General features: G+C 37.7%; 1 protein-coding gene across 4 annotated transcripts in view; it reads right to left on the reverse strand.

Moving 5' to 3' along the window:
- Positions 1–14,510, reverse strand: part of AASS (aminoadipate-semialdehyde synthase) — an 86,938-nt gene that overhangs the window by 37,390 nt on the left and 35,038 nt on the right. For all 4 annotated transcript variants that reach the window (XM_004483094.5, XM_058297300.2, XM_071215251.1 and 1 more), the window contains 7 exons: positions 13,547–13,614; positions 13,295–13,441; positions 12,335–12,413; positions 12,072–12,199; positions 10,556–10,704; positions 9,171–9,293; positions 8,647–8,758 (listed from right to left, as the gene is read on the reverse strand). In XM_004483094.5, the coding sequence (XP_004483151.1) occupies positions 8,647–8,758; positions 9,171–9,293; positions 10,556–10,704; positions 12,072–12,199; positions 12,335–12,413; positions 13,295–13,441; positions 13,547–13,614 (806 nt within the window). The remainder of the gene's footprint in view (positions 1–8,646; positions 8,759–9,170; positions 9,294–10,555; positions 10,705–12,071; positions 12,200–12,334; positions 12,414–13,294; positions 13,442–13,546; positions 13,615–14,510) is intronic.

Here is a 14,510-nt window from a genome sequence, read left to right on the forward strand (position 1 = left end):
CTGTACTGAAATAACTAAAATGACTTCCGTGTAGCTAAAGCACAAGACACTTAGATATCTATTTTTGAGATCTGGACATTAAAAAAAAATATCTCTAAACCAGGACATTCTTTGGGAACTCATGGAATTAACATACCTAGGGTCCTCCCACTGCTTCCTTCTCCCAGTCACCTTCAGAGTATTCCCTTTCAAGCAGGCTCTACCTCCCAAACTTGCCCACAGGTCAGAAGTAGGATAAATGCAAAGAGCTCTGAAACACATTATAGTTATAATGCTGGAGTCAAAGTCAAGGAGAAAATCTTGAAAGCAGCAAGGGTAAAATGACTCCTTAATAACAAGGGAACTCCAATAAAAATAACTGCTGACTTCCCAGCAGAAACAATGTAGGTCAGAATGCAGTGGGATAACATATTGAAAATGTTAAAAAAAAAAATTTCCACTAAGAATCATATATTCACCAAGTATAGGTTTAAATAGAAAGGGCAGATAAGCCATGTGTAGGCAAGCCATAACTGAGTCCACTCTGTTACTCTCAGGAGCACAAACTCCAAAGTAGGGCCCACTAGCAAGGCACCAAACTCCGGAACTATCTACCCTGACTGTTGGCACTGCGAGTCTCCAAAGCCCTGAGGAGCCCCACTATTTGGGGTAGTATCTACTTTGGCAGTCTATGAGATCCTGCTGAGATGTGCATAAGTGTTACCTCTGGGATGACGTCCCAACTTATTTGAAGTCTCAGCCAAATAAACTCATTTGTCTTTACCTTTTCCCCCTTTCATTGGACGTCTTTTTCCAGTTCATTGTTAGCTGATGCTTGGTTGTAATCCCTCGGTGCCAGGGAGGCTCATCCCCAGCAGTCATGTTCCACACTGGCGGGGAAGGTAATGCATTTACATGCTGAGTTTGGCTTAGAGAGAGGCCACATTTGAGGAACAAGGAGGCTCTCAGGAGGCAACTCTTAGGAATACCTATAACACTAGGCTAAGCGTCAACTTCAATAGCAAAGGCTCACAAGCATAATTGTCAATATCAAGGGCCCATCAATAGACCATCCTCCTTTGTCAGTCATTGCCCCTGAACTTGGGGGACTCTTGCTGCTCCATTAGAGAAAGTGGCAGAGCTCTCCAGGATGGGAATTCAGTATTCTCTCAGTTATTGTGTGAGTCTCCACCCACCATGACAATGCCCCACAAACATTTGAATACATTTATATACCTTATATGTATGCCTAGGTGAACTTCCTTCCATGTATCCGCCATCACTGACACCCCACATCAATGATTCTCCCCTGCCCCAGGGTAACCTTTCTGTGATCCAAACCTTCTTCAAAAAGGAAGCCAAGGGAAGTGGATTTGGCTCAATGGATACAGCATCTGCCTAACACATGGGAGGTCCAAGGTTCAAACCTAGGGCCTCCTGACCTGTGTGCACAGTGCTGACGCACGCAAGGAGAGCCATGCCATGCAGGGGTGTCCCCCATGTAGGGGAGCCCCATGCGCAAGGAGTGCATCCCATAAGGAGACCCGCCCAGAGTGAAAAAAGTGCAGCCTGCCCAGGAATGGCGCTACACACACAGAGATGCAGCAAGATGACACAACAAAAAGACACAGATTCCCAGTGCTGCTGACAAGAATATAAGTGGACACAGAAGAACACACAGCAAATGGACACAGAGAGCAGACTACTGGGGGGTGGGGAGGGTGAGAAGGGGTGAGAAAAATAAATAAATAAATAAAATAAAATGATCATCCTTTAAAAAAAAAAAAGGAAGCCAATAAAAGAGCCAAATACAATTAATAGGAAAATGAAATAACAGTAGGTTTAAATATAAGAAATAAAATATATTAAAAAAAATTTTAACTATAAATTTAAAAAATTAAAAGATTGGGATATTAAAAAATAATGAAAAATATTTTTAAAATATTTTTGACATTTTGCCTTTTATCACTGTAGTATCTGTTGTACTGTATATAGAGTGACATTTTCTTCCATTAATTCCCTAGTGTCTTACTTATTTTCATTTTGTTTTCAAAGAAGATATAGGTCATAGTAAATTCACATACAGAATATAGGAGACTCTCATTACACAACATCCTCTCCCTTTTCCCCCTTCCTTTATTAATACCTTTTTATATGTGGATGGTACCCTTGTTACAACTGATATACAAATAGTGAAACTAGCTACCAACCATGGTCAATGGTTTACATTATGGTTTACATTTTAGACCATACACTTTCATAAATTTTGATATTTAACATGGCCTGAGTCCATCATTGCAAGATCATGTAGAACACTTTCACTGCCCACTAAATACCCCCTATTCCATCTATTCTATTCTTCCCTGCCTTTTCCCTCGGGGCCCACTGCAACACCCCAGCTTCACTCCTTGGATGACAAGATTCATAGTTACTTGCAACACTGAGGTTGAGCACTGGTTTGTCATCCCCTATTAGGAATCATCCATGCTCTCGAGACACTCCTGCCCCTCTATTTGTGAACAAATCGGTCCTCCCCAGGATGGGAGTTCCATTCCTTCCTGCTCATTATATGTCTCCACCCACTGATATAACACATTATGACAAAATGATCACTCACACGCTCCCTAGAAGCCTGCTCTAGGTGTGCCCTGTCCGAAATGCCCCTTGTCATATTGCCATAAGAGTGTTTCCAACTTTTATCCAAGAGACTGGAATCTTTGGGCTGTCCATGTGCAGCTGGGCCCTGAGCCTCAGCAGAGCTGAACACCTACTTTCCAGTTCATTGGACTCACCCAGGACAACTAACAAAGAGGTGAGGATTGACAACTACCATACGAAGGAAACGAGAGAGCCTATAACTGCAAGCAAGAAAGTCCCATCCATCGGCTGTAGGGGATCAAAGCCCCCTCTAAATTAGAGTGGAGTGGACATCACATTCCAGAATCCTCAGGATTGGGGAATAAACTGTGAACTAGAGTGGACTTACTGGTATTGTACTAAAGAAATATTGTGACTCTAGCAATGGAAGAAATTACAACATTAATGTGGAGGCAGTAGCCACTGGAGGCTCTGGGGACAGGGAGAGGGAAAAAGAGGTGTAATATAGGGGCTCTTTGGGGACTTGGAAATCGTCCTGAATGCACTGCAACAACAGCTATAGGCCATTTATACCTTCCCATAACATGCAGAACTGTGTGGGAGAGAGTATAAACTACAATGTGAACTATGGTCCATGCTCAGGGGCAATGTCCCAGATGCGTTTATCAATTGCAATGAATGTGCCACACTAATGAAGGATGTTTATGTGGGAGGGTGTGGGAGGTGTGGGGACGGAGGCATATGGGAATCCCTTTATTTTCTATGTAACATTTATGTAATCTAAGTATCTTTTGAAAAAAAAAAAATTAGTAAAAAAAGAAAAAAGAAAGAATCCTATATTCAGCAAAGCTATCTTTCAAACATGAAGGCAAAATAAAGACTTCCCCAGGTTAAAAAACAGAACAAAACTGAATTTGTTGCCAGCAGACATGCTTTACAAGAAATATGAAAGAATTTCTTCAGGATGAAAGTAGGTGACCGCAAGAGTCTTTCAAATCTATACCAAAAACACAGAACCAGTAAAGGTAATTACGAAATTATAAAGACAATAGACATGCATATTTTTTCTTTCTTCTCTTAACCTATTTAAAAAGCAATTGTATAAAAACACATAAATACATTTATTTTTTATCTATAACATGTAGAAATACAATATATGCATGATGTATTTGCCAATAACAGCACAAAGAAAATGGGTGGAAGCAAAGCTGCACTGGGCAAAGGAAATTACTACAGACAGTAGGGTCATTTTAACAACGTATTGTTGGGCTTGTAACATTAATAGGTACAAAATGTAAAAAAATATCACAAAAAGGAGGAAAAGTGAATAGAGCTATACAGAGATGTGATTTTTCTATATGTTACTGAAATTGTTACTATACATCAGAACTGATTCAGATAAGTGATGTGGAAAACCCTAGAGAAACCACCAAAGAAAACCCGAAAAAAAATATATAGTGAAAATATGATTTAAAGACTTAAAATGCTACATTAGAAAATATTTACCTTAAGGCAAAAGAAAGCAATTAAGGAGTAATAGACAACAAAAAAAGTCATGAAACATATAGGGAAAAAAAGTAAAATGACAAATATAATTATATCAATAATATCATTAAATATAAATGGATTAAATCATCTACTCAAAAGGCTGATTTTGTCAGACTGTATTAAAAAACATGACCCAACTATATACTCTTTGCAAGAGGCACACTTTAGATTCAAAGATACAAATAGATTGAAAGTAAAAGGATGGAGAAAGAGATTATGTGTGAACAGCAACCACAAGAAAGCTGGAATGGCCATACTAATATTAGATAAAATAAGACTTTAAAATAAACCAAAAATAAATTACCAGAGAGGGACATTTTATAATCATAAAAGCGTAGATCCAACAGTCAGATATATCAATCAGAAACATATATTCACTTAATAGGAGAGCACAAAATACATGAAGCAAAAACTAACAAATGAAGGGACAATTGTTCATAGCAGCATTATTCATAATAGCTAAAAAGTGGAAACAACCCAAATGCCCAATAACTAATAAATGCATAAACAAAGTGTGGTATATCAACACAACAAAATTTTACTTGGAAATAAAAAGGAATAAAGTAGTGATCTGCGTACAACATGGATGAACTTTGAAAACATTATGCTAAGTGAAAGAAGTAAGTCAATAAAGAACACATAAGGTTCTATTAATATGAAAATTCAGAACAAGGAAATCTATAGAAAGAGAAAGTAGATTAGTTGTTGCTTAGGGCTGGGGAAGGTAGGATGGGGATGGAAGGGAGTGCTAGTTGAAGGGTATGGGGTTTCTTTTTGAGTGATTAAAGTGTTCTAAAATTGACTGTGGTGATATTTGCACACATCTGTGAACATACTGAAAACTAAGAAGTGTGCACTTTACCTAGATGAATTGTATGGTAAAAGAATCATTTCAGGGAAGTGGACATGGCTCAACTGATAGAGCATCCGCCTATCATATGGAAGATCCAGGGTTCAAACCCAGGGCATCCTGGCCCATGTGATGAGCTGGCCCATGTGCAGTACTGCCATGCGCAAGGAGTGCCGTGCCACACAGGGGTGCCCCCAAATAGGGGAGCCCCATGCACAAGGAGTGCGCCCCACAAGGAGAGCCACCCTGTGTGAAAAAAGCACAGCCCGCCCAGGAGTGGCACTGCACACATGGAGAGCTGACACAGCAAGTTGACACAACAAAAAAGAGACACAGTTTCCCAGTGCTGCTTGACAATGCAAGCAGACGCAGAAGAACACACAGCAAATGGACACAGAGAGCAGACAACGGGCAGAAGAGGAGAGAAATAAATAAAATAAATCTTTAGGAAAAAAAGAGAATTATCTCACATACAATAAAGCCTTCTTAAAAATAATAGTCTCTAGTTTCCTATATGTCCTACAGGACCCTCTACAGTTTGGCCCTGCCTCTCCAACTTCAACTCTCTCTTCTACCTCATAGGCAACACTTCAGTCCTAGTAACAGCTTGGACCTCCCTTCCTAAACAATGCTTTTCATGCCTCTGTCCTGCACCAGAAGGATGCTTCATATACCACTCCCTCTGCCTAGAACTCTCTCTCCCTTGTTGATCCGCCAAAGAATTCTTTCTTGTCCTTCAATGTACAACTGAAGAATTGTCTCCCTGGGACACCTTTCCCAAAACCTGCTACCAAACAAGAACTGCACTTGGCATTGTACCATATTCCTGCCACATGCTAAAATGGTAAATAGTCAATAAGAGAATGAGCAAATACATTTAATTAAATGGGGTGCCGGCCATTTTATCCAGGTTGTGTGCCCCTTCTTGCAAGGTTATTAATAAAGTTCTTTTCTCCTCAAAATAAATAAATAATAAATTAATTGGATTTTTCCCAAGAAAACTAAGCAACTGTCATGACTCCACTTAAAGAAAGGCAAACATAAAAGACAACCTAAAGCTGCTCAATTGCAGATCCTTAACTATCTCTTCCACTAGAATTCACCATTACAAAACTGCCAGCATAAGGGTCCTAAAGTATACACATGCCTTTGAGAACTCAGCTGTTTTTCAAATTAATTTCAAACTATTCGTTCTGGCATTAAGATCCTTTACAATATGGACCCAAAATAATTACCATTAATCAGACTTGACAACTCACAGAATTCCCATCTTAGGTCAGCTCCCACCTTTGTCTTATCTCTTGCCATTACATGGTATGTCTTTGACCCTCATGCAAATGTACAAACCTTAATCTTCTATCACAAGTCAGCTCAAACATCACCTCTTTCATAAGTCTTCTTGGATTTTACACAACAGAACACAACCTCTCTCTTCACAACTTCATTTGCATCTTCCTTATGGCTGCCAAATCCCATGTTATGGAGGAATTGTACACTTGTCTCATTCTTTCTTGGATCCCATGCTTCTATGGGACAAGGGCTGCGTCTTATTCTCCTCATTCTTAGCCATGCCTTTTTCCAAGAGACATTCAATAGAGTAGCTTAAATTCAACTTAAACAAACCTGATATACTGGCTACAACATGATAGCCTATGCACTGGAATGCTACAGGATCTGTATGAATATTTAGTCCAAAATAAATCAGGAAAAAAGAACAGTGTATATACTCTAAAAACAGATTCCATCCAGTTATTTTATGAGTAGGGTTTGTACATTTGCATGAATGTGAACATAATACTTGATAAGATATTGAAAACTTTCCTTTCAAGATCAAGAATGAAAAAAAAAAAAATGTTCTGTATCATCTTCTAGTGGAAGAAAGCCAGAAAAAAAGAATAGAGTGAAACAAATAGAACAGTCAGAGAGAGTAAGAAGATATTTATAACAGAAAACCACATATAATTTAGACTTTATAAGGACCTCTTACAATTCAATAAGAAAAAACAGAGAAGTCAACAGAAAAAAACATGCAAAAAATTTGAACAAGCACTGTACAAAAGAAAATACCCAAATTGTCAATAAACAAGAAAAGTTGCCCAATCACAAGTCTTCAGAGAAATGCAAATAAAGAGATGCAAATGAGATATCTCTATATACACACAGAGCTAAATTACAAGTGTAACAACACCAAACATTGTTGATGATATAGAACAATTGGAACTTTCATACACTGATAATCATAAACTGGCCTGAGCACGTTCAAAAACTCTCTGGCAGTATCTAATAAAATTAAACATACCTTATAACTGAGCAATTCCACAGTAGTTATTAACCCAACAAAAGAAATGTGTACCAAAAGACATATACAAAAATGTTCATAGTAGAATTATTCATTAGAACCCCAAACTGGAGACAATCTAATATTGTTCATCAACAGTTGAATAGATAAATAAATCTTGGTATATTCATACAATGGAATACTACACAGCAGCAGAAATAAACAAATTGTTGATACCCTGAACAACATGAATATTGAGCAAAAGAATTTAAGACTTTGATTAAGGACCAAAATGAATGAAAAACTGTGTTCTAAGGCCCAAAATAACCTAAAATTGAATTTTTGAGACATAATAAGGTTTGAGTTGAATGGCTTTAAAACAACTTCTTTGAGTCATAAATGATGTTAGAACAATGAAACAAAAAGACATTTTCAAGAAATTAAGTCAAATTCATCCACAAGGCACATCAGTATTCAAAATTTTCCAAAAACTAATAAGGCCATAATTACATGAGAATACCTAATTTTAGCATTCAAAAAGATTAATTATAGACAAGGGCTCATTGACAGCTCTTCTAGCTACTCCAAAACTCTGATGAGGTCAATTTGTCCCAATCAATGTATTCTAATTATGGAGCTCCATTTCTATTATGCAGAACTAAGCTCCTAATAGATCAACCCTTCTGAAGACAACTACTATATTCTGGACAAAATACAAAAAACTGACTACACAAGGGCAGTAGAAAGTAAAGACAAACTGATTTAGGAGAAGTATCAAAACAGAGGAAGCAACCACAAAGTTGATGAGAGAATCTATAATAGAAATAGATAAGAACCATTATCCTTCTCTTTGGAATTATTGCCAGAGGCAATCATTAGCCACAGAACTAAATCAGAATAAGTATGCACACTTAAGATAAATACTGAAATGAGATTTTCATTGGCAAAGAAAACATAATTTAAATAAAACAATAACTCGGCAGTTAATCATTGATCACAGAAGAAAAATGCAGGACTACAACATAAACCATCATGTCAAGTATTAGTAACTAAAATCCAATACAATTTACCCAATATGAATTTACCTAGATAGCAGGAAGAATTGAAAATACAGCAAATCCCATTGCACGTTATAAACATTCTGAATAAAATATGCATAATGGGAGAGAAATGTAATTGCAATTCAATATGAAGACAGTGATATAATCACATTCCCCATGAGACAATAAGCAGAATACGTGTAATAAAAGAATATCAGTAAGAACCTCAAGGAAGGGCTGGCATTTCATTTTACAGCAGTGTTCTTAGACACAGGAGACCAGAACGATCAGCAGATCACACACAATTCTATTTAAACCCACAGAATTGCTGCTAATGCAATCAATCTGCTTACCATTTCTTCAACATAAGGGTAAAGCATGTCTCCAAAGTATTCTGTAGCTTCAATTGGAAGCTGTGCCGGCAAATTGTCAATGGAACACATCAGAATCCCCAAGCCTTCAACACTAGAAGAAGCAGCATGCTTTATTCAGAGGTACAAAATGATATTTGTAAATTCTAACTTTTCCAGATGTCTACTCCATTATATTTGCTTCACTATCATTTGTGATTTTGTACAAAAGTAGATAAGGAAATAGACAAGACTTTTCAAATAAGACCCCATTCTTTAGCAATCCCACTCTCATTTAAATAAAGTATATATGTATAAATTTACATGTGTTTTTTCTATTTTTTAAAGAAAAAATATTCCTTATATTACAATTAAATTGTAATTAACTAGTTTTAAAATTTTTCTCTAAATCTGCATAGGTTTTATAACATTGTGGTATATTGAGTACCTTAGACTAGTATTGCAAAGGAAGTAAATGGTGTATTATTTTATATCTCTCCCCGATCTAATACCTTTAGCAAACTCACCTGTCATGAATAATATGCTGGTCTGCATCATACATGCAAAAGGGACGCTCTATAGTAGTACACTCAGTCATAAACTCTATAGCTCCTCCTGTGTCAGCTGAAATGTCACATATTGCTACAAGTCTGAAAATAATACCAATGATTAGATGAGAGCAAGGAACTCTGATGTCTCCAACAAGTAAAAGCAAAAGGTGCTTGGAACAATTTTCAGTGTGGGAGCCAACTATTTCCCAGGCTCCTTTTCCTACAAATCACTGTTCAGAACATTGTATTCTTCTAGAATACAGAGAATCTTCCCAATATAAGATTTTAGTTTCAACGAGTATTAAAAAAAAGCAAAACAAAACCAAAGTGGAAAGCCTGTTTCCTAGAGAAATAATTGACAACAGACTACTTATGGTTAGCCATCTCTAAATAAAAGATTCGATGACATTACCTCAATCCTGATTAGTACTATGTAAGTGTAACTATTATTGCACAGAAATCTCTGGAATTTTGAACAAAATTCTCAGCCCACCATTCTAAATCTTTTAGAGATTAACCACAATCTTCCTGCAATCTCCAGTTACCACACGCTTATACAAAACCTATAGCTAAACCATCCTACTCACTGTCTTAAATTGTGCTTTTGTAGCTCCATGAAATTTAATCACCTAAAATTCTCATTCTCTTCAATGGCCATCTAATTCCTAATTCCTCCTTTTTAAAGCTTTAGTGAGCCCAGTGCTTCCATTTTCTTCTAAAATTCTGTGATATCGATTGCTCATAGCACCCCCTTGGCATTTATATGCTGCCCTATAGCTTTGGTTTATGTTTTATGTGAATATGTCTTGTTCTTCCAGCTACACCCTTGGAGGTTAACAAAAGCATATTTTTAATTCTTCTTTGTCCTTCAGCTTAGCAGAGCTCCATGTGACCATGTTTTCTACAAATATTTACTGATTAATTAATTAATTCAACATTCAATAAATATTTGAATGTCTATTACATGTCAGGTGATGTACTAGGTACTTGGGGCCAAGAAAACCAGGGCCCTTATCCTTAAGGAGATTCAGGTCTAGTAAGTAAGAGGGGAGAAAAATCATAAATGATGAATTTCAGGGGATAAAAACAATAACGGAATAAAAGTATGGAAATGAGGAAGCAAGGGAAGATTTCTCTCAGGTTACATGTGAGTTGCACGTGGAATCTCAGATGTCAAAAGAAGAGCTTCAGGAAGGAGGGAGGGCTAGGTATGTCCAATGCTGCCAAGAGGTTGAATAAGATAAGGGCAGACAACCAGTCACTAACAATCAAGTCTTGTGACTTGTGAGAGCTTTATATTGTTTGATTCCCTATCAATGGATGCTGCTGCTAGAGAAGGTCATTGCTGCTGACACCCTTACTTGTGAGGCAATCCAGGGCAGCTTTCAACACCAGCACCTGAGGACTTGACTGGAGCCAGGAGACTCTGCGCATCTTGTCGGGTTAGTAGGCGAGGGGTATTTTGTTCCCAGTAAATTCCATTAATTAAACAAGTTGTATAAGGTGCAATCTGGAAAGCAAAAGTAAAATCCAAGTTCCGTGAGAAAGAAATGTGAAAGAAAGCTATCAGTAAGGACCATGAGAAATAGCTTCAGGCTACATCTTATTGACTCTTTTAAATACTCACTCTGATTTCAGTGTGGAAATATCTAATGATAGAGAACTATATGAACATAAATATATTAATACCTTCATTCTGCACTGTATTGCAAAGCAGAGAAAGAAGAAAGGAAAGTGTCAAGAGACTTAGCAATCGATTTCTAGCTCAACCACCAGTAGGGTGTGATCTAAATCATTCTACCTCAACTTCTCTGGGTCCTGTTTTCCTTACCTGACAGATGGGGATAATATGTACCCCATTCCTCAAAGGAATGCTGTGAAGATTAAATCAGATAACATCTGTAAGCTCCAAAGAGAAATGTGCTACATATATTCATGCATGATAACTGTCATTAGTAAGTTTTAGGATGCATCCAATCACCAAAATTTCTGTGATTGGGGAAAAGAGAAGGGATGGAAATTTACTAGATTCAAAATGTCTCAGTTTGAAACTAGTTTCATGATTTTTATTCCTCAAGCATGTCAACATTCTCAAACTACAGATAGAGTCCCTCTCTATAACATGCTTTTTATGCTGTAACATTAATATCATACCAGAATCCAAAAATGCTATGTTTTTTATACATATTTAAAATTATTTAGAGTACTCCTTCACAGTAAATTCATGCATCTTTGTATTTGTTTTATGTTTGCTGATTTAGTTAGGGGAAGATGGTTACATGACCCATGACTCCAGAACACACAAATATACTATATTTCTTATATGATAATGCCACTGTGTCCCCCGTGAAAGAATTGAATTAATAGCTTGTTGTACAGCAGGGATGGGGCTGTGCCTACATAGCCACACTATTTCACAGAGCCCTATGTAACCAACGGCATGCATTTCAAGATGGCTGGCTCTGGTTAAGACTGCAATCTGTAGCCATAGAAGCGATAAACTTATGTTCAGATAAAACCTCATAGACATTGTGCTTTGCCAACAGTGCTAACTAGACCAGGAGAAAGCAAGCAAGCAGTAATCCACAGGAAATGGTTTAGAGGTCTGGGACACATGGCAGACCTGACGTAGAAACAGAGAGAGTAAAGCAAAGGGCATATCCACAGCAACCACCAAAACCACTAAGCAAAGTCCACTCCAAACACCAATAGCAACCAACAACTCCTAAGGCCAACTGGTGATACCGACAGGACTAGCAGCAAGTCAATATGGGAAGTGGAAAACAAATACACACAGGCATAATTTCTCTCCTTGAAAACAGCTTAACTCTAATGTATTAGAAGCAACTAACGCAGAAGACTGAGTAGGATACTCACATCAGTATTAAAACGACTTATGTAGCGTTCAGGATATTTGTCATACTCCACAGGATCATATACACCATCTGTTTTCCTGACAAGATGATGATGGCGACTTAACACCGTCCCATACACTTTTCTGAGGTCTTACAGAGGAGAAAAAAATGAGTAAAGTGGGTAACAAATGATAAAGCTTTTTGATGATAAAATAGTATAACATGGGAGCTGTTAAAACAATAAAATATACTTTCTACCCACTCCCCACACCCTGACCTTACTACCTCCAGATTGGGAAACTTCTTTTAATTCATGCGGCTCCACATATTCACAAGGTAGTTCATTGAAGATTTCTTGGGCTCCCTATAGATAATGCATTAGTAAAAATTCAGAAGATACAATACTATTTCCTACAAAGATTCCAATTTATTTTCCCCACAATTAAAGCACTCCACTTGCTCTGCTCTATACCTAATACTGCATCATGGAAGCATAGATGAGCTTTATGCACACAGCCTACAAGCCAGCTTTTATTCTAATTTGAACAGCACACATTGAAAGGGACTTAAAAAAAAAACTTAGGTTACTCAGGTTTGTGATATGAGTGTTCAGAAATGAGAGTACAATAAAATGTCTATTTGCTTTTTGCTCCATTGAAGAAATCATTTCTAGTGGAAAAACTATATTTACTACAAAGAAAAAAGCACATTCCTAAAACACAATATAATACAAATAATGATGTTCTATTATAAAATAGTTCATTTTCTTTGAAGAAACATCTATTTGAGAATTCTAAGTTAGTCACTAGGTTTCTCCAAGGTTTCAAAAATCCATTTCTCGAAACCACCCCAGAATGAAGAAAGTGTTAATTCCAATCCTTTGGACATTTCAGTGGTGGAGGCAGAATAGATTCCCTAAGAAAAGACCTTCAACCCTTAAAAAAAATTTCTAATCAACTAAAATCAGAGAAAAAATTTTGGACCAGTAACCATTACTACTCCTCACTTTAACAAAAGTGCATATGTAAGAAAAATACAAAAAAATAGAATGCCCATTCATAGAAAAGCAGGGCTCTGAAATGCCCACATAATGCCCACAACTTTTGGGATACATTCAGTCTCAGAATACTTTGCAAGAAGGGAGGGAGAGAGGAGACAGGTACAATTTACCTTAGATGAAAGAAAGGAAGAAAGGGAGGGAGCGAACAAGGGAGGGAGGGAAGAAAGAAGACAGAAACAATTTACCTTAGATACATTCCCAGTCCCTGTGAACACAAATGTCAAGGGTCCTATTGACTTTGGCATCAAACCCAGAGATATTTCATAGCCAGCATCGCGAACAGCTTGCACAGCCTGACTGCTATTCCTGTAGTTATGGGCCATCCCAATGTGCTGAAAGCAAGCACACGTGATCCAGGTTAGTCTACAAGCTGAAATCATTTTCTGTTCTTAAAGGGTGATATGTATTTTCAAAAATAAACAAAATAAACAACTCACCATGAAAGGTGTGTGATGTCCCAGAGCAAGGAGCCTTAAACCCATTCCATGTAAAATGTTGATCATCCCTATTGCAGAATCAGACCAACAGAAAGACAATTAATTGAGAGGAGCTGAAGCAATTCTCTGCCCAGTTTCCAACCTTCTTGGAGCCCTGAAGAAACACAGACCACAGCATCTCAGATGTGGAAAGGGCTTCAGTTGTCTTTCTGTCCATTCCCTCACAATTTCCTGCCATGAAATCACTAACCCAGCTGCATTCCTGCCCATCATTTCTTCTTTCAATCCTGCTAAAACGGAAGCAGTCCCCTTCCTTTTGACTAAAGCTAATTAAACTCACCTCTGCTCCAGTTCCCACCCCTCCCTGCCTTCCAAGGAATTCACTTGAATTATTCCCTTCAGGATCCCTGCTCTACTCCTTCACTCTTACCAGCATTTAAACTTGCTCCAGTCTCTGCCACACCCAAAACAATGAAATAAAAACAAGGTCACCTTTGGCCCTAGGACCTCCAGGGGCAATTTAAATATCTAAACTCAGTGGACATTTTGACTTACTCTTCAGAAGTGTTTGGTAACGTAGACTCCTCCCTCTTTCTTAAACACTCTCCCCAACATCACTGGCTTGAAATTTTTCATTCTGCATTTCTATAGACTCCTTTTCCTCTGCTTTCCTTCCACATTGGTGTTCTTTGCCCTTTCCCTATACATTAGTCAGCTGGGTTCTTTTCTCTTAAATCTCTACATTTTTCCCTAGTAAATCTCATCCAGTCCTAAGGTTCAGGTACGTGTGACGAGGATCACAACTCTCTATCTCCAAAATAAGTTTGTCTACTGATTCAAGAACTAGCCAACCACCTCCTGGATGTCCTTCAGACTGCATACACTCAGCATGCCTACAGCAAAGACCTCGGAAGCCATTCTTCTCTTCCTCCTTTTAGGTACAGAACCCAAATATCCCTACCAA

The sequence above is a fragment of the Dasypus novemcinctus genome, chromosome 5, assembly GCF_030445035.2.
Source record: "Dasypus novemcinctus isolate mDasNov1 chromosome 5, mDasNov1.1.hap2, whole genome shotgun sequence".
In the NCBI taxonomy this organism is placed as follows: Eukaryota; Metazoa; Chordata; class Mammalia; order Cingulata; family Dasypodidae; genus Dasypus; species Dasypus novemcinctus.